Source organism: Anopheles marshallii, chromosome 2, assembly GCF_943734725.1.
Source record: "Anopheles marshallii chromosome 2, idAnoMarsDA_429_01, whole genome shotgun sequence".
Taxonomy (NCBI): Eukaryota; Metazoa; Arthropoda; class Insecta; order Diptera; family Culicidae; genus Anopheles; species Anopheles marshallii.
The window spans coordinates 52,720,160-52,739,352 of record NC_071326.1 but is presented as its reverse complement, the minus strand read 5'-3'; the positions used below and the strand labels follow the sequence as shown (position 1 = coordinate 52,739,352).

Sequence of the window (19,193 nt, the reverse complement as noted above, 5' to 3'; positions counted from 1 at the left end):
GACCTTTTTACAATTAGAGAATCAAACATCATTTAAACATTTAAAAATTAAATTTGTTTTGCAATGGTTAGTGAACATGTTCCAGTCTCTGAAGTCATCAACACATGACACAAACGATGACGGCGATGGCGTCACGAGCGGCAAATTGTTTAGATTCCCGCAGAGTCAACGCATTGCTCTTGATGTCCATGTTAGAAGTACTATTTCCTTGAGCTCATCGAACAGGAAATGTTCGGTCCTGTAATTGATGGCGCAAGAGAACTTGCTTTCGTAGCACGGAAACATCCACACAAAAGAACAATGTCGATCATCTATTGAAGCATCGATGCTGTCTATAGAACCAACGGCTGCTGCTGCAACGAACTGATGCTCATTGTTAGCTACTTGCAACATCCTGCAATGTTTTGCATTGTACTATCAGTGCAGTGCACACCGTTTCGCACAGCGCTTTGGTGGTCAGTGAGAGTTCATTCAATTATATACAATGAATGTATCGTACCGAGCGCTTGTCGAAGCCCGTAGCACTGGTATAAAAATTAACAATGAGCCCGGGGTTCGTAATGCCATGTAAAATCAAGATAGCATGAAATAATCATGGCCAAACTGTTCCGGTCCTACATGCTGCTTTTGCATTTGATTAAACTTGCAGTTTTAGGGCTTCCATTGAATTTGATGAATTTAAAGTTGCATTGGTAATGCAACTTTATGGACAAATGGTATCTGTTAAACAGACTTTTTAATGGCTTAATAATATGCAACTTTAAATTTTAATCCTGCCTTGCGTTGTTTGAAAATGGGAAATCGTTCAGTTAAAAATCGTGACATACAAACTCGGAGAAAGTAAAATGAAAAAATAGTGTTGTGAAATGTAAAATGAAAAAACGGAATGTGAATTACAACGTGCACAATCTTTAAACCTGTTCATCACATAATTGCTATTAAATTCTCGTGTTATTTAACTTCCTGTAAACATATAAGTATTTAAAATTATATATGTAAAAATTATGTTGCCGCTTAAAGCTTGACGATCAATTTTCTTACTGAAAAGCATCCGTACTTTCGGATTTAGAACTTGTTTACTAAACAACACAGTATCAACTAGAATTTACGATCCCTTCAGCAAAAAGGCCTACAACATCGCAACCAGTACAAATCTAATAAAAAGGGCGGTGTTGACACAACTCGGTAGCACAGTTCGACAGGCGCTTCCTGTTTTTATTTCTTTTTAAATTACATCACCCGTTCGGACATTACCGCCCGCTGACTTAAAAAGGGCTACAGAATCTTTCTTTCGCAGTTGGGTGTCAAAGGCAGTTTTTTTCTCATTTTCATAGTTCATAGATTACGTTGCTTAGCCTGTTGCCTTAGGCTGGGCAAAAAAATTAACTGGTTTCAGCAAAAAGGTTTAAATTTGATGATATGATGATGTTTTATTACATCCATATTTAGAGGAATTTATTACCACATGCTCTGTTTCTGTAGTCAGCTTTAACGAAGGATCAAAGATTTCCTGAACAGTTTTTGGAATATCAAAAGAACCATTTTTGCTCTTACTCCAGAACATCAACCACTATACTTATGTAGGCACACTGGAAAATATAAATAATTTCAAAGTTTACCATTCTTTTCATAATATGGACTATTTATCGTACTTTTTCGTGCATAATTTTTTATCTTTATCCGTTTCCTTTTTTCATATTCTAGTTTTTTTACTAATCCACTTTTTTCCTTTCGGTGCTTCAATATCATGGCTACCTTACCAAAAGACTTACCAGGCTTATTTTACCACATAGATGATACCAGATGAGATCAGTGTATTAAAGCATATGCTGAAGTGTTATTATTATATATGGTTTCCGTATGTAAATCGACAACATGTTATTATTATATATTTAATGGTTTATTTCGAATTGTCCACACAGTAGGTTTAACAATATTGTATCTTCTCATATTTGAGACTAGTTGGGGATAAAACAAAATACTTACATAAAGAGGATCAATAAGGACGACAAAGTATCATTGTAATTGTAATTATAATTGGTTTATTAATCATCTGATTGCAGGGTGTCACATTGATCATCTGACCCTTCCGAAAGTACAATAGATATACATGGAGCTCTGAAGACGACGCACGAAGTACAAAATAAACAAAAATATATAAATTCTCGCCAAGGACTACAAACTGGCATGTTTTTACTCCAAGCATTACTACTCTGATTGATTAAAGCTAACTTGTATTTGCTCTTGTAAGCAATCCTATTTTTTTCTTTTGTGAACCAATAAAGAGCAACATTTATCGTTAAAGAATTCAGAAGTCCATCATTCAACAAAAATACGGCAAGAAAATTAACCATTCGCTTCAACTCAGTATTCCATTCGTACACATCCAAATCCAGTTGGAGGTACCATGTTTATCTTACCAGCGCAGTAGTATTTTCTAAAGTCTATTTAAAAATGGATGTCTACAAAAATCTTACCACCACATTAATGCCTTGCGGCGCTGGAAGGTTGGGTCGAAACCCTATTTGCTCCACTTTTTTCCTTCATCATCCACCGCAGATAAATATTTGATTTTAGTTCGTCTGTTTCCCGTGTCCCTTGTTTCTGCTCCGATAATTTTCTGCACCACATATAAATCCTGCACAGTTAACAGCATACGGAGTCCATGAAAATTCATTTAAAGCATATTTGGAATGACATGACGTAGAATTGAATCGCACATTTCGGTACGAGACCTATCAAAATAGACTTGTTTACGGCATGATTAGGTGGCTCGCTTATAGAAAACATCGAAATCGTTTTGTGGTTGACAAAAATTGACAAACAAAACCTGTCTGCCAGCAGCAAAAGCCATTCTAGCTTCAAATTCCCATTGCCGTCAAAACGAACCACTTTTACTGTGCTGACAGCGAGAACGTATGTATTCGCGAACATTTCACAAACGGTTACCATGCATCACTTTGCGTGCTTTCAAACCCTACGGGAGTCAGTGCACAGATTGTGTACAAATGGTAACTGTTTTTACGATGTCTACTTGTACGTAGCTTCAATAATGTGTGCTTTCATCCCGAAAGGAATGTGTGAATGTCATGAAGTGTTACATATTGTTTGGAACTGACATTGTTTCCTAATGGTCTCTTAGCGTAACCATATCAATGTTTCAATACGTTTGCAAAAAAAGAAATACAACCATTTAACGTATGCTACCAAAAAATCTTAAGTAAGGAAAATATGAATGGCTGTGCGTAGGCGAAAAAAGGCCCCCAAATCATCCTGACGTTTTGACAGCCAAAAAATTTTGGAAAAGCATTTTGGCTTCGTGTCACATTGAATCACATTTGCATGGTGCTTTTGTCACGGGAAATCCATAACAGTAAGCATCGGTGTATAGTAACGTTAAGATTCGCAATATAAATTTACATCCCAACTTATTTAATTCCTCCAACCCCGAAGTTGATGTTTTACTAACGTGGATAGATTATCTGCACGTGGTACACTATGTATCTCAACACGTAGCCACCACGTTCCGTGCTACACTTTCTTGATCCTTCAGCGCGGATTAGCACATTGTTTTCGTTCTTCCAGATTAAAGCAACGCGCTCCCGTTTTCTCAAATCACAACGTAGCATTAAACTTACGAGCGGTAAATTGAAATTCGTATCTTGAATATAAAACGAGGATATTAATTTCGCATAAAGATGGTTGGCAAAGCTCTAGGCTGCAGCAGGAACGCAAACAAGGTGCGACGCTGTATCCCAGACCCCCTGATCCAACGGCATTGTTTATCAGTCTCAACAACCCAAAAACAAAACAAAAACATAATCATAACTCCCCTGACCGGGTGAAGCATTCCTCACATACCGGTTATAAATATTGATGAAGTTCCAGCTGCTGCACCTGAGCATTTTCCCTTTTTCGAATGATGGGTTTCCCTCACTTGGATGCTGTTGCTGTTAGTGTATTCTGTTTTCTTTCAGTACCTTTAAGTACCTTGGTGCTCTACTTATCGACTACTGCCCTACTCATACTATGACGCTCACTTTCGCTTTTCCACAGGTTGTGTCCGCAACGACGATCGGCAATCTGACGTCGGTGAATCAAACCGACGGGTCGGGCGATGGCAGTGGGAGAGGTACGGGTGCGGGCAGTGGCGCAGGAATTCCGGGTGGAGCCGGGGAGGACAGCGATGATGACGATGTTGATGTCCTATCGCCCCTGTCGATGTCATTTCTCGGTAAGTAAGACACGTCGTCAACTTCCGGACTTTTAGTCCTGGGAGAGTTGGCAGTATTGAGGCGTAAAGACAACCAGCCAAACCCATTCGTTTCGTATGCAATTGCAGGTGTTTTCCTTTCGATTGTGATATTTCTGTCAGTAGCTGGCAATATTCTAGTGTGCATTGCTATCTACACTGAGCGAAGTTTGCGACGCATCGGAAACCTCTTCCTAGCATCTCTGGCCATCGCAGATCTGTTCGTTGCCTCGCTTGTGATGACTTTTGCCGGTGTCAACGACCTTCTAGGTATGCTGCCTAAGCTACCATAACTTAATACACGATGTACAGATTTAAGCACTTTTGTTTGATTCATGTCACCCAACAGGTTATTGGATATTTGGGGCACAGTTTTGCGACACTTGGGTCGCATTTGACGTGATGTGTTCAACTGCTTCCATTCTAAACCTGTGCGCAATCTCACTCGATCGATACATCCACATCAAGGATCCGTTACGGTAGGTGAACTTTCCACTAACTCCATGCTAAATTAAACGCAGATACAATGTGTCCGGCGCTAGAGTAATTTCCCTGACAAAATTCCCTGGATACATATTGCATTGCCCAGAATTCAGGCAGGCAGATGGCAACCTTTACTCTGTTGGTTAATTAACCTAGCTCATTCGAAACAATCGTCTGTCAACCGCAAAATAGACTGATCCATGCGAGTTGATTGAGCAATTTGCTGAATGTCTCGTTGGGGTCAGCCAGAAAAACAGCAATCTAATGCAAACAAATCGCATTGCAAGAGTGCTTCAGCTTCCATTATGTCCATTACCTGCAGTGCCACCCATGGGAATGGTACCATCACACTAACCATTTGTCGGCTAATAGTGCTGATGAACGGGTACGTGGGGTGTTTGTAAAAGCTTTCAATAACAACATTTCTGTCTCTCTTTGGTAGCTATTTTTTTTTTCTTATTTTGTGTAACAACATTTCGGTTGGTATGCTACCGTAGCCGTATCCGTACGGCTAGAGTCTCATTTGCATATTGTCTGTTGTAACAAAGGCATCTCGGAAGGCTTCACCTGCAACCTTCGGATGGTTTGTTAATCCGGAATCATTTCCGGATTGATTGGATTACACCCAAAAGTGTTTATCCTGCTTGACCACAAGGTCGTTTTGATTGTGGTAAGAGGTGAACGGGCGTCTGTGCCTCGGAGCCTATTGGAGATCTTCGATGGTCAACGATCAAGTTTTTGTTTGATTCTGTGGATTACGATATAAACAAATATTGGGTTTGTCTTCCATTTTACCCAACAGTAAAGTTTATTTTTTATTTTTATCCGCCCTTAACCCAATGATGGGACATCACCTAAACACATAGGGATAGAACACAAATATGTCATGCACAAAGAATGGACACATGAAAGAATCGTTACATCTGTCCCAAAACAATAACAAAACAAAAAGGGACGCGTACGTTAGTATCCCTTGCATCGAGCTACAACTTGTGGCCGTGGCCTGCCAGCCATGTATCTTCTCGGTCGATAGAACACCAGTACTGAGTCGCTTCCGGAAGATGTAATTTACATGTACCTGAAAACCCTATCGTCTGCACGTCAACCCTTTCACAACCTGTCTGCATTCTCGTGAAATTATTTTAATTTGCATAAATAATGATACAGCACAAAGATGGACGACGATCCTCTTTATGTGCCCTACATCCAGAACTCTTCTATTGTTTCATGACTACATAGATGGGACGCAAAATGAAAATTCCGGAAAATACAAGAGAATGGTAGTAACAGGAAAATATTGTGAATGGATATTGCATGGCTAGGGAATGTTTTAATTTGAATGTATAAGAAGTTTTAAACAAACAACAAAAAGCATTACATTAAATCCGCTTACATTTATCAATGACCTGTAAAGCAATGTTGGTCTACATAAACAAAAACAGCCCACTGTTTTCTGTTTTATGATAGTACATAATGTTTGGAAAAGGGTGAAAATAGTTTTCAATTAAGTTTGCACAACAAATTTCCCGACATTCTTATGAATAAATAATAGTTTCAATACAGGTTACAATTTATTTTCCGCGCTTTGATTGGCGGATATTTTTAAAAAGCTCCTATAATCATTAATCATGAACAATATAACGAATGATGGAATGATATGAAATGCAGCTTTTAAGCTCAATTAAAGCATTATAAACTTAATCAAAGAACCATTAAGTAACCAAAGCAATAGATTATCCATAAACAATGGGAATGTATTGCAAGCTATTTCTAAAAGACTTAGTATAGCATTATCTTAAGTAACTTAATTTTTGAGATTCAATGTACCTTCCGAAAAGTATTCCGAAGTATAATCTAACACTTGTTAATTGAAGCTTCAGTATTTTCCACCTCTCATCATCAAGTTTTAAAGCTCAGGAAGTCTAACACAGACTTACGCTCAGAAAGTACGTCTCGAACATGGATTGTCTATCTTCATGACCACTCATACTAGACGTTACTAGTTCTGTGCCTGGCATTTCTATTTCATCAGGCAACTATTAACCGTGAAGTGAAGTGACACCATAACAATAACAACGACAACTTTTGACCCTATCTTTTCCCAAATTCTGAGTTAAGCAGTAAGAAGAGCTGTACTATCTGAAATATTTTTGCACAAACAAACAAAGAACTATTGCTAGTCCTGGGGAACCCTCCTATTCCAAATAGGACAGGTTTTCGTATCGTACTGATTCCCACAAACCTCGGCAGTCAGATACCCGAACGTAGTGCACCCGGATCGTTTCAATAAAAGACAACATGACCTGACGCAACCCTCCGTTCCGAATATAGGTAGGGAGTGAGTAGGAACAGTTTCCGGAGGTCAAGGGAAAGGTAATATACACCCAGTTTAAAATGGACAATAGAGGATAGCTTTAGTACGGTTGGTCGTGCACTATTCACGGGCATGACACGTTGAGGAGCACTCGGAAAAGTGTAAGGAAAACAATTGAATTAATTAAAACTTTCTCCACAACTTCACAGTTGAAACCAACCGACAGGCCAATCAAACACATCGACCAACAAGGCTATAGTAGGGTAGTGTTTAAGTATCACACAAAAATGTGCTGGTAAGTCGCATCAACTTTACGTCCGCTCAAAAACCACAAACAAACAAACTTAGATTAACCGGAAACCTCACATCTTCAGCTTACATTCTATTGAAGCGTGATTTACATTTGATTCTATTATTAGCTCAACAATGCTTAAGAGTTCTCAGTAGATACCACAAGAACTAAAGATTGTGTATAGATATATCAACACAAAGCTTTTTGAAACCACCCCAAGATGTTGCAGTAAAATGTAGCACAGGGAGGAAATTAATTAAAACTTTCCATCATTCATTGCATTCATTGTCTCGTGGCACTTATGAGTTGTAGTATTTTCTTATACTAAGCATTCCTCCCCGACTTCAAACGTGCTTTAAATAAGGCAAGAAAAACATGTTTCAGCTCATTTGCTGCCCACCACATCCTTGAACCTAATGCTTAGGATGCTTACGACTGTACACGCTTGAACTACCACAGATTGATCGTAAACTTTGTTGATGTATGCATCATACCCGTCTGTCTCGTCCTACACTTATCTCATCTGCTGCGGAATGTCGAACACAATTAATCACAGGGCAATGTTGGCGGTAATCTTATCGTGCTACTCGTACCGTCTAGTCCAACCCGTTGTAGCACGGCAGTATGATTTTAGAACCCGGCGCAAACCGTTCATCGAGCACGTTACTTTCACTGACAGTTGACAGCAGATACTTCCTGGGTCTGCTTTTGAAACTGAGCACGCTGTTCAAAAGATTATCACCACGTCGGACACGTTCACGTGCATCCATCTGGCACCCTTTTCAGCAAACAATATCGGTCGCTGTCTGTTGCTGCTTCGTTATCATCCTTTTCTATTTGGCAAACCGCTCGTTGTTCGAGTGGATGGATGGAAAAATATGAAAGGATAGCATTATATTTTCCAAAAAGCGCAAGCAAAAGCGAACAAACTTCTCTGCCAATGCTTGTCAAAACGGAATACTTTTCCTTTACACTCGATGGATGCGATATGGGTAGGAGAAAAATGAAAAGCCAACATTAGGTGAGAATGAGAACGCCGGAACGACCATAACCTAACCCGAATTCGGCAGAAGAAAGGCTCGAGTATTCTTGAAGAAATCACTTTGCCTACTCCTTCACCGCAACTAAGGTTAAGTCAGAACGTCAGGCAAACAACACCGGCAGGAGTGTGCACGAAAATTTTTCCTTCAGCTGCATTATTCCTCGATATCGGAAACCAACTTCGGTGATGAACTTTCTTTTTAGTGCGCAGTAAAGATTGCTGCCATCGTTTCGAGCACTCGCAAAGCCGGGTGGACTCTATGTTTTGCAGAAGGATGACTTTTATAAAATAACTTCCTCTATTAACTTTGCGCTGAATGATCGAGCATTATCCCCTGCTTGACAGTGCATTGTTAGCTAGCGGCTTACGGTTCGCTTCAAGCTTGTTTTGCCTTTGCGTATGAAATGTTTCATAAAGTCTCATTCTAAAATTGTACTAAAACCCGTGCATAAATGTGATTGAACATGGTGTTCTTCACAAACGCATCGTACCGTACATCCCAAAAGAAAATTCTTTCCCAACTTTCAACTCCTTAAGAAGAGACTGTCGTACGAACGTTCAATAATATACATGAAAATAGTGTTTCACTTGTGTAGGCCTTATCACCGAATCTGCAGTTCCAAAGTTCAAGGCAAGCATTTTGGACGCGTCGTGCCAACCCTTTTTCGTATCATGTCACTTTCGATGGGATGTAGTTCCGTGTACCATTAGCTAGATTAAATCTCAACCTGCTCCCATACACCTACAGTCAACGTATAGTTTGGCAAGTTCATCATTTTACTTTGACAAGCAAAATTTATCTAACCAAGAATGAAACGAATTTACTACCTTTCCAACAGTTCTGAAAGACCATACATTTTCATTATGCATCCAGAAAATGAATCTTTTCGAGCTATAGTTTTTCAACATCCATTTCTGTATTGCGTATGTATTGTTTGTATGTATGTGTTGCGTATTGCGATGGTATATTTATCACGCTTCGTATGATTTGACGAGTAACACAATGTATAACCTTAATTTGAAAACATTGCTTCACACGAACCCAGCGTACATACTGTACGAACCCTGCCGTGCGATAAAATTACCAATTTAAAGTATTTCATTTTTCCCCATTACTTATGGTTAGCGTACACGTTCGTCAAAATTTAACCAAACAACTGCCCACCATTAAGTTCGGTGGCGCGCGATACGCTCATACGGTTCACAACAACACTTGGTGAGGTCCGGTTTTCCGTTATGGAGGGGTCTTGTCTACTGCAATGAGCTGGTGGTAACAAAGAGTCGAACCTAAGGTCGATCGATTGAAGCTTCTGCTCGCTACACACTACATGTACATTCAATTGAGCTGTTCGTAAAGTTTCCACCAGCCATGCTAGGCTATGTGTATTGATGTGGCCAACGGTCCCGACCGTTATGCTCCAGTTCACTTCATGTATACCGCACGGTAGCGGACGTGCGGTTCTGATGGCACGATAATCCTTCTTCTTCGGCAGCCAAACAAGACTTCATCTCGGCTGGGTCCGTGGGCGATCATAAACATAAACACCACATCTCTCAAATAACCTGCTATCACGACAGCGAAAAGGTGCTACACCGGAACAGGTGGTGGCCCTTTTGCACCAACATTATTATCAGCGTTCTGGTGGTGGGTGAATGGGAACTGCGGCTACCCTGAAGCATTAGTTATTTTCAAACTAGCTATTTTTAATAATCATCACCGTAACACGTACACTACGTATATACCCACATTGCTAGAGAGCGCTCAGTGTAGACCGTGTAGATGATATGGTGGCGAACAAGTACGGCAACATTAGTACGAAATTCCCATCCATTTATGTGCCACATATGGTAAGCGCGGTACATAAGGAGCGCCATCAATCGATAAACAGTTCTTAATTGATTTATAAATGCGCTATTGAACTACACTCGCTTCGCTGAATCCCTGTTTCTCGCGCCAGTTTGAGAATACACCAAGGTAGCGTCCTGCATGGTATTAGTTTTTTATTTGATTTCATGATGCCACATCCATTACATTATTCCCCCGTTTTCCACAATTTGCACCAGCAACAGTGTGACGGTTACATTGTTTGCGTCGATCGTAAAAAATGCAAACCCTCGAACAGCAACTTCCGCAATTTGATAGCACTTTTGGTATCGTAGCGCTAAGTATTCTATGTGCGTAATTATAACTATTGCTAATTTTTAAGTAAAAAATTGCATTCATCATCCCAATGACCAGCGCTCCATTCGATCATGCATTCGTGTGCAAGTGCTGGTGGTCATGGTCGGCACTTTAGAAACAACTGTATCGTTATCACCACCCTTTTGCAGAGTTCCGTGTCGGGTCGTACGTCTGGGGTTTTGAGGTTTGTGTCAACCTAAGCACATTCGCACGCGAGTGCTTGCAATTCTGAAATAGAACAACGCGCTCATAAGGATGGAATTGAGAGTGCACATGCAACCGCAGTGGTGCACCGCCGTATGATCGGACCATACCGATGAAGCCGGAGACCAAGGAAAATGTTATTGTTTTGCCGGCGTTTTGCTGTAGCCGTTTGTAGTAATTATGATTAATATCGATCGATGTAAAAGCCCCCGACTCAACCGTGTTATTTGCAAACCTGGCAAAAGTCCACCAGTTCGTGCTCAGCAAATGAAGGAAACCACTCCAACGTGAATATTCGGAACAAATGATTTGCAATGTGCTACACAAACAGAACAGCATTGCCGCAGTTACGTTTGGTTTGAGTAACGCCGACAGCTTTATTCAATTGTACAATTTTATCTAATTTACCACACCTGAAGCAGTATTTGTCACGGTACTTTTCGGTTCGTGAATACCAGCAAAACCCTGTATTTGTCCTTACCAAATTAGCTTTAGTCAGTGGCCGAAAAATATTTGAGTCACCTGTGCGGTAGCCACTGTTGACGGTGCAAATTAGAACGGTACAAGTTTCGTCACCTCGTAAATTACGCAGTTGCTCCGAGAAAAACTTTTCCCAAATCGTAGTAACTCTTGTGAAATTAACTTAATCTGAAACCAAACTACATCGTTGGAATGGCCGTTGTTTGGTACAACACTAGGAACTTCAGAGTGATTCTAAGCGAAACGAATTGAATCAAAACAATACGTGATTGTGAGAAACAAAATTTATTTTATGTAACTGATAAACTTGTTAAAAAATCTGCAAAGTTTACTTACTTCTAATTTCGTAACATCCGCATTGGGTTTTAAGTTCGTTCCTTTTTTGTGTTTTTTTGTATGTAGTTCTTCATTTTAATTCTTGCTGTTACATAGTAGAACCAATATCAAAATTAGCAAAAGTTAGTCTAACTGGAGAACATTGTCCCATATCTTTCATACCTTTTGAATCTGGTGACATAGTAACACTAACAAATGTCACTTTTTCCATTTCTACAGTATACATCCAAGTTTTACGTCTAATTGATTGGCTTTCTCCCTCGCAAAAAAGATCGTAACGGTCTGTTTCTTTCTGTTGGGCCGTGTCACGGGATCTTGTATATCCACTACCGGATCATAGAAGCTTAACTCCTAGGCAAACCTGATAGTATTTGGTAAAAAGTTGAACTCCCTGCGTCGTATTTTTGCTTTTAAGGGAATTCGTATGATAGCCAACTGGGTGGTTCGAGCAACCTGAAAGCATTTTTCTCTTTTCGCACAACCATTTCATGGTGCGCTACAGATTTCATGTCATTTATTTGAGTCAAACTAACAGAACTGCAAACTTCAAACAGAACCTACCTGCCAGAGCGTTACATAAAAAGACACGTTTTCGCAATTTTCGTTTTGCTAAATTTACCTTCTACCTCCCTTGGCGGTTTCGTACGATTGTGTTTTTATGTGTATCAAGAAATCCCCGGGGTACCCCATAGATAGGAACCGGATGATGCAGGAGGCATGAAGGAAAAAAACGAAGGAAGGGTAAGAATGGTTTCTATTCCTCATCTCCCGGTGCGATTGCTGTCATTCTCGACGGATGTAAATCAAATATAAATTAATTTCCAACATGCCTTTCGACCCTATGTATGTTGCAGTGATGTTATCATGATATTGTAATGAAAGCCGTGAAAGTAAAAATGTATGGAGTATGGATCCAGTGCTCCTACTCGTCTTTGCCATATGCCTAGCGGGAGCTACTGTTGAGGCTTCATCATCTTTATTCGAACTTCACGAACAAAATGAATTATGCTCGCTTTGTCAAGCTTAAGAATATTCCCAACCAACGTCTCCAGCACAATGAACAATGATAATTTACAGAATTTCAATTTATTATCCTGTTTTGCATCAATCCTCGCACGCCACCGGTCTGTTGTCAAGATAAGTGAGAATCCCTTCTTCCGTTACCGTGCGGAAGATGATGAATCTTTAACAAAGTGCTGCAAATATGTCATGTATTCCATTTTGCTCCAGGACCATTCACCATGTACGATTTATATGCAGTATTTTACTTTTTTGTAGGAGTGTTGCACACTTCATTCTTTAAATTTAACGCGCTATGTTTGTTAAGTAATGTACAATTTATGAGAAAAATTATCGTGGGGGATGTTTCAGATTTATTTTATTTTTTAACACTAAATTTAACATTTTACTCTAAACTATACTTTACTTTACGCTAAACTAAACCCAAATTTACCTCGAATCGATTATATTAAAGGCTTTACTACGTATATGAAGAGTATTTTTTTAAATTGAATTAATGTCGCATGGTCTTATTTCTTCTTTCACTGTTGCAATTCGTAATAAGTTAATTATATTCTTTATACGCTAAAATAGTTATTTATGTACAATTTGCAAACCAAAAAACTATTCAAACCACACATATTACTCGATGGAAGTTGCCAAGCATTCACCGAAATGATCCTAACTTTCATTTGTTTATCAGCTGCGAATCCTTAGCAGCTGTACTGTTTATCCTTCACCCGAGTACCGTGGATACATACGCCTTATCCATGATAATCTTAAACAACAAAACTGCTCGTACCAGTCGAAAGAACCACGGCTACGCGGGTTGAGCTTTACAGACGTTGCTTAAGGCTAGAGTTTCAGCAACTTTACAGGCGCAATGGAGCAAACTGTATCCAGCTACCGGCGTTACCCGCTGTGGGAGCACTTACATTGCAGCAAATTTCACATCTAAATGATCAGACAAGTACAAGTGGGGTCGCGCACGTGGCCTATAAATTTTGCACACTACAACCGCGGCCTTTTAAAATCCAGTTCGGTTTTTGCAGCCTTCGGATGGATGGCGTTTCATTTCTGATATTAAAGCTGCAAACAAACATACCTCATTCAAGACATTTTCAACAAAACCTTCGACCACCTTTCCAGCGTTGGGAGAATGTTCAGCATTTCTTGCAATGGTTAATTTGCTTTTCTAGAAGTAAACACCGTTTTCCGTTCTTTCCTAAAATGGACATATTGTGATGATGTGACTCTCATGCACGTAAAAATGCATTTAAGAAAAATGTAATCATGCACGTTTTCTATTCTTCTTATAAGACGGAAGCAAAGTTTGCTTAACCAACGTCTATTTCTCACATTGCTCATGGTGTAATTTGTACATTCCACCATTTGGTAGCTGTTTATGGTAGAATATTTTCCCACATTCCGATACAGCAGCTATAGAACAGCTTTTATTGGATTCATAGCGAATGTTGCTGTTATAGAATACGATTCCGTGACCCTTTTTTCAGACAATTTGTTTCAAAGCATCGTTTCGACGCTGGCTTTGGAAACCGTTTGGTTCAAGCAAAGCTTATGTTCAAGTGTTGGATACAAATGAATTCTAATGCGCGCTGCTTTAGCATTCAGCGTGCCACCTGGTCGCGGAAAATGGCACGGTTATTGAATTTTGAGTTTGCTGTCTGCTTGGCACGAGTTAGCGTCGAGTTTTTTTCAATATTCAAAAAGTTTTCTGTATCTTTAATTGAATTTTTAAAATATTCATTCCTTTGTTTTCGAAATTGGTCTGGTTCCGGGTGAATTGAATGGTGTTATTCATACGGAATTATAGGATGTTTCATATTACATGCATGCAGTCAGCTTTCTGATATCACTGAAGATTTTTGATTCTAAAACTCCAATCGACAGCCACAAAGCAAAGGAAATAAGTTTACTTTATTGGTTAAAAATAAATTTGGGCGTTAGTGGATAATTTAACTTTCCGCTCGCATTCAATGCAGTGGAAAAAAAATTAATTAACACTTTTCGTGCAAAACAATGCAAATTTATTAACTTTCATCTTAGTAAATAAAATCCGTCTATTGTTTACTGATGCAGGCAATAATGTATGCTGCTTAACCAGAGTAAAAGTGCCGTAGTTTTTCCACATCGACCCTGTAACAAACAAGCGAATGTGGAATTTATGCATTATTTCTACTTGATAATAATAATTTCGCGGCAGATTAATGCAAGCCCCATTTACATTTTGGACCTTATTTTTCGTCGGCAAGCGCTATCCATAGCTTGATTAAATTAATAAATACACAAGCACCCTTGCCTGATTTTCGCGGTAAATATATAATCATTTAAAAGCATTTGCCGACTCATACATGCAACACATGTTCTACCATTGTGCGGTTATACAATTTCACACGATAGTGTGTACGAAAAGCACATACTCTCAACATTATGTAAAGTTTAAAGAACCATGTGCACAAAACATATGGAATGCATGAGTAGGGTTTACATCGTGAAATCATAGCAACGGCATTTTAAGTTAATAAAAGCTTTCAGATTTTTGTCATCAAGCATACAAGTGCATACGATTTCATTTAGTGACGGTATGACGGTGACCAACAAAAAAAAACGTATTGTGGTATCAAATTTACTGTAAAAACTGATTACTTATGTATCGAACCATGTAACCCAGACGATCGCATCTTATACCACCTGCCATTACTGTTTTCAAATTTTTATACACACTGTAAACCATTTACAGTCAAATGACGCATACTCAAAATGGCTATACTTTTTTAGACTCTCAATGGTCAGTTCATTAGGAGCCAATATATCTTCCTGTCGAAACGCCAGTGGGTACCGCAAACTCCTAAAAACCCCATTTCTACAAAGTTTTTTTAAAGTGTTTATACGCCCTTTGTAATACTGGTTCATGCGAACGCAATAGCACACATTTTACTAACGAATAAAAACGTTTTCTCTATCCTATTTCTCTTCCAGATACGGCCGTTGGGTTACGCGGCGTGTAGCTATCGGAACAATTGCCGTCATTTGGCTACTTGCGGCACTCGTTTCTTTTGTCCCTATATCCCTCGACCTGCATCGAGACAAAAGAGACAAAACGGACACATCGCTCAAAATCAACGGCATCAAGTACGAGACCTGCGCTCTTGATCTAACACCAACCTACGCTGTTGTATCTAGTTGTATAAGTTTCTACGTACCTTGTATAGTTATGATCGGTATCTATTGCAGGTAAGGTGCAGCAAATATCAAATGTTTCATCTTCATAAAAAGGATAAAAAATTTTTTTCTCAATGTATTGTTTGCGTTTGGATGGTTTGGGTTCAAAATAAACCTGTTTGGAAGATATTATTTTATAATTTTTCGTGTATTAAATTATTATTTTTTCTTAATTCTACAAATCATACGTGGAAAGGAAAAACTTTCAATTAGATAAATGAAATACTTTACTTTATTGCAATAGCTTAATCCAGACTAGACGCTTCATAGTAGAAGTTTTAATCTTTAGCCGAATGATGGTATTATATGATAGTCGACGCGTTGAATTAATCCTGTCCCGGAGTTAAACGTTCGCTTAAGCATCCGGTCATTGCTTTACGTCATATCACAGCACCCGAATGCTTGTGGTCAGGTGTGCGGTAATTCATAGAGCTTCGCAGAACGTTTTAATTCCACATACCGTCATTGCGTTGTGATTGGCCTACACAATTTTACCGCAGTACATTGCTAATACAGTAGCAATGGCCGTAAAAGGGATTCACTACACGCTTCTGTCTGTTGCCAATGGTCTGTTTGTACAGTTCAAGTGCTAAAGCGGAAAAAGTTGAAATTAATTTCCATCTTCCACCTTAATCGGTTTACTAAAGTTGGTTGAATAAACTTTGCCAAGTTGTTTTAACTTTATTACCGGAAAAATGATGCTTCCCTTAAACAACTCATTTCTACTCATTCTCATTTCTACCTCGATTACAACTTTCAACGAATGCATTTTTTTATCTGTTGATTTTTTTAAATAATAAATAAGTTAAAAACTAATGTATTTCATATTAACTAAATTTATTTTTATGCAATATTTGGTATGTGTGGTCATTATTTTCAACGTAAAGATGTAACACGTAAATTGTTTAAAGCTTTCAATGGACACTTTTGTATCGCCAGACATTATCAACAACAAATTTGGTTTGATATTTCTAGCTGGGAGGAAAAAATAGATAAAACATCTACAAAAGTAACAGACCTAACCAAGTCATCAGCTATTATTTAACTTCAAAAATAATAAATATAAGATAAAATCTTCTAGCATTATCAATCACATACTGTGTCTCGATCGTAAATGGCACCAGGCGATGAAAATCTTTTTCCGACCGGAAATTCGGTCTCTCAACACTAAACCATCACAAGCCATTTAAAATAACCAAATTTCTCATACTCTTCACATACTCACATTTGTGCGTGTGTATGAGTGTATGTAAACGGCATAAAAGAATGAGATCGAAAAAATAGCAAACCACCTAGGTGGCAGAAAAGTTGACAAAGAATCCTTATTATTTCCTTTGAAAATATTCAACGGAACTGGTACGATGATACCCAAACAAAGCCCTTGCTTCCAAGAAGGTTCAACAAAATCATCCGCCTGTAACGATTCTAAACAATGTATATCCCAAACAGTGGCGGGCGGTCACCGTTTGTGAAATATATTTTCCAGTCAGTCATCGGTTCACCGTGTTCGTTTCCGGTCTTTTTTTTTCTCTACCCCGCAGGCTATACTGCTACGCCCAGAAGCACGTCAAATCTATACGTGCCGTTACGCGTCCCGGAGAGATTAGCGAAAAACGATATCGCAGTATACGAAGGCCCAAGAGCAGCAAGAACAAACTCAAACTTCGCCAACTCGCCCACCACGCGTCATCGCCGTACCACGTGTCCGATCACAAAGCAGCGATCACCGTCGGTGTGATAATGGGTGTGTTCCTGATCTGCTGGGTGCCGTTCTTCTGTGTAAATATCATTGCCGCGTTCTGCAAGACGTGCATCGGCCAGCAAACGTTCAAGGTGCTGTCGTGGCTCGGGTACTCCAACTCAGCCTTCAATCCCATCATCTACTCGATCTTCAACACCGAGTTCAGGGAGGCCTTCAAGCGCATCCTGACGAGCCGGAGCTCATGGTGCTGTGGTCAGGAAATGGGTAATATCTATCCGCGAAGCAGCGATCGGTATGTAACGGACTATGCGGCGAAGAACGTCGTCATGAACTCGGGACGGTCCTCCGCGGATCTCGAGCAAGTGTCAGCAATTTGACCTTACTAAGCAACATCAACAACCTTAGTAAAGCACTAGAGCCTCCCAATCCCTTACCTGCATCAAAATCAGCTGCATTCTCAAGAGCTTAATACAGAACCATTCCAACGCATTTCGAGGTAGTAGTGTCAGTGATGTAGCATATTTGTAGCCAACTCGATACGCCTGCAGCAATACGTTAAAAAGCAATCGCCAACTGCTAGCACCCCTACCACCAGAGAACCAATGTTTGATCGCACTGGTGAAGCAAGTGATTGTCATTAGGCGGCGCCCAAGGGTTGTACTTTACAATGCACTCAAAGAATGATTGGTTTAGATCCATCGGATACCATACACAATGCACAAATACACAGATTGCACCCCTCGACAGCTAGGGTTTAGGGATTTATGTTCTCGCTGTTGTTGATGTTGAAATTGTAGATGAACATACCAAACCAAATCAATACGAAACGAACGGAAAAAAGAACGAATCGCCATGTATGCATCCTTGGTGGTGGTACCGTTTGTTTGGAAACCATTTCGAGGCAGTTGCAGACGGACCATTCATACACCGAAGGAACCCAAAACATTAATAATAAACTCACATATCTGCCAACCTTTTCGATGCTAGACACATTAGTTAGAGCGATAAGCAGAGACGGAGAACGAGATCGAAAAACAAAATGTGTAGGTAACTTAGAGCTGTAATGATAAACTAATATTAGTACCCCCGTGATAGAAACATTTTCCCATGTTACCGTTTTGTATATTTTATGCATTAAATGTAAGATGTTTTTTCTTTCGAATAGATCACTCGCTCGCAACTGACAGCGCGTGTACCAAATTCCATTTGTAGCAAATTCTCGTACAGCTTCTTAGATGTACCTTTTGATGTTGGTGTTAGAAGGGATCCACAATTGTGAAGCCATGTGAGGGTGTGCATTACTCATTCATTCACTGCAGGAATGCAATGAACCAAACGGTGACAAAGTACTTGGGTTACATTGTTTTATGTTCGGTATACGAGGCAAATGATTTAATATTGAATGCATTATCATGTTACTGAATCCTTCCATTGGTGCATAAATCGTCTCATTTCTCATCCCGCCAAAGGCTTCCTCTGCATCCTTCCGAACAGACATCCTTTGCACAACCATTCGCACACACAGACACAAATAACACAAACATAACGTACGTCTAAAAAAATTAAAGTTACTTGATGATAAGACTGATTACTAATTATTTATTGAATCATAAGAAGATGAAGGTTATTAAGCAAACAAAGAGAACGTTACCGATTGAGCGAAG

The 19,193-nt window shown here is 39.4% G+C and overlaps 1 protein-coding gene across 1 annotated transcript in view; it reads left to right on the top strand.

Moving 5' to 3' along the window:
- Nucleotides 1-17,906, top strand: part of LOC128709355 (dopamine receptor 1) — a 61,672-nt gene extending 43,766 nt beyond the window's left edge. The window contains exons 2-6 of the mRNA XM_053804353.1: nt 4,057-4,234; nt 4,343-4,522; nt 4,602-4,731; nt 15,585-15,839; nt 17,369-17,906. Of these exons, the coding sequence (XP_053660328.1) occupies nt 4,057-4,234; nt 4,343-4,522; nt 4,602-4,731; nt 15,585-15,839; nt 17,369-17,906 (1,281 nt within the window). The remainder of the gene's footprint in view (nt 1-4,056; nt 4,235-4,342; nt 4,523-4,601; nt 4,732-15,584; nt 15,840-17,368) is intronic.
- Nucleotides 17,907-19,193: the final 1,287 nt, after the last annotated feature.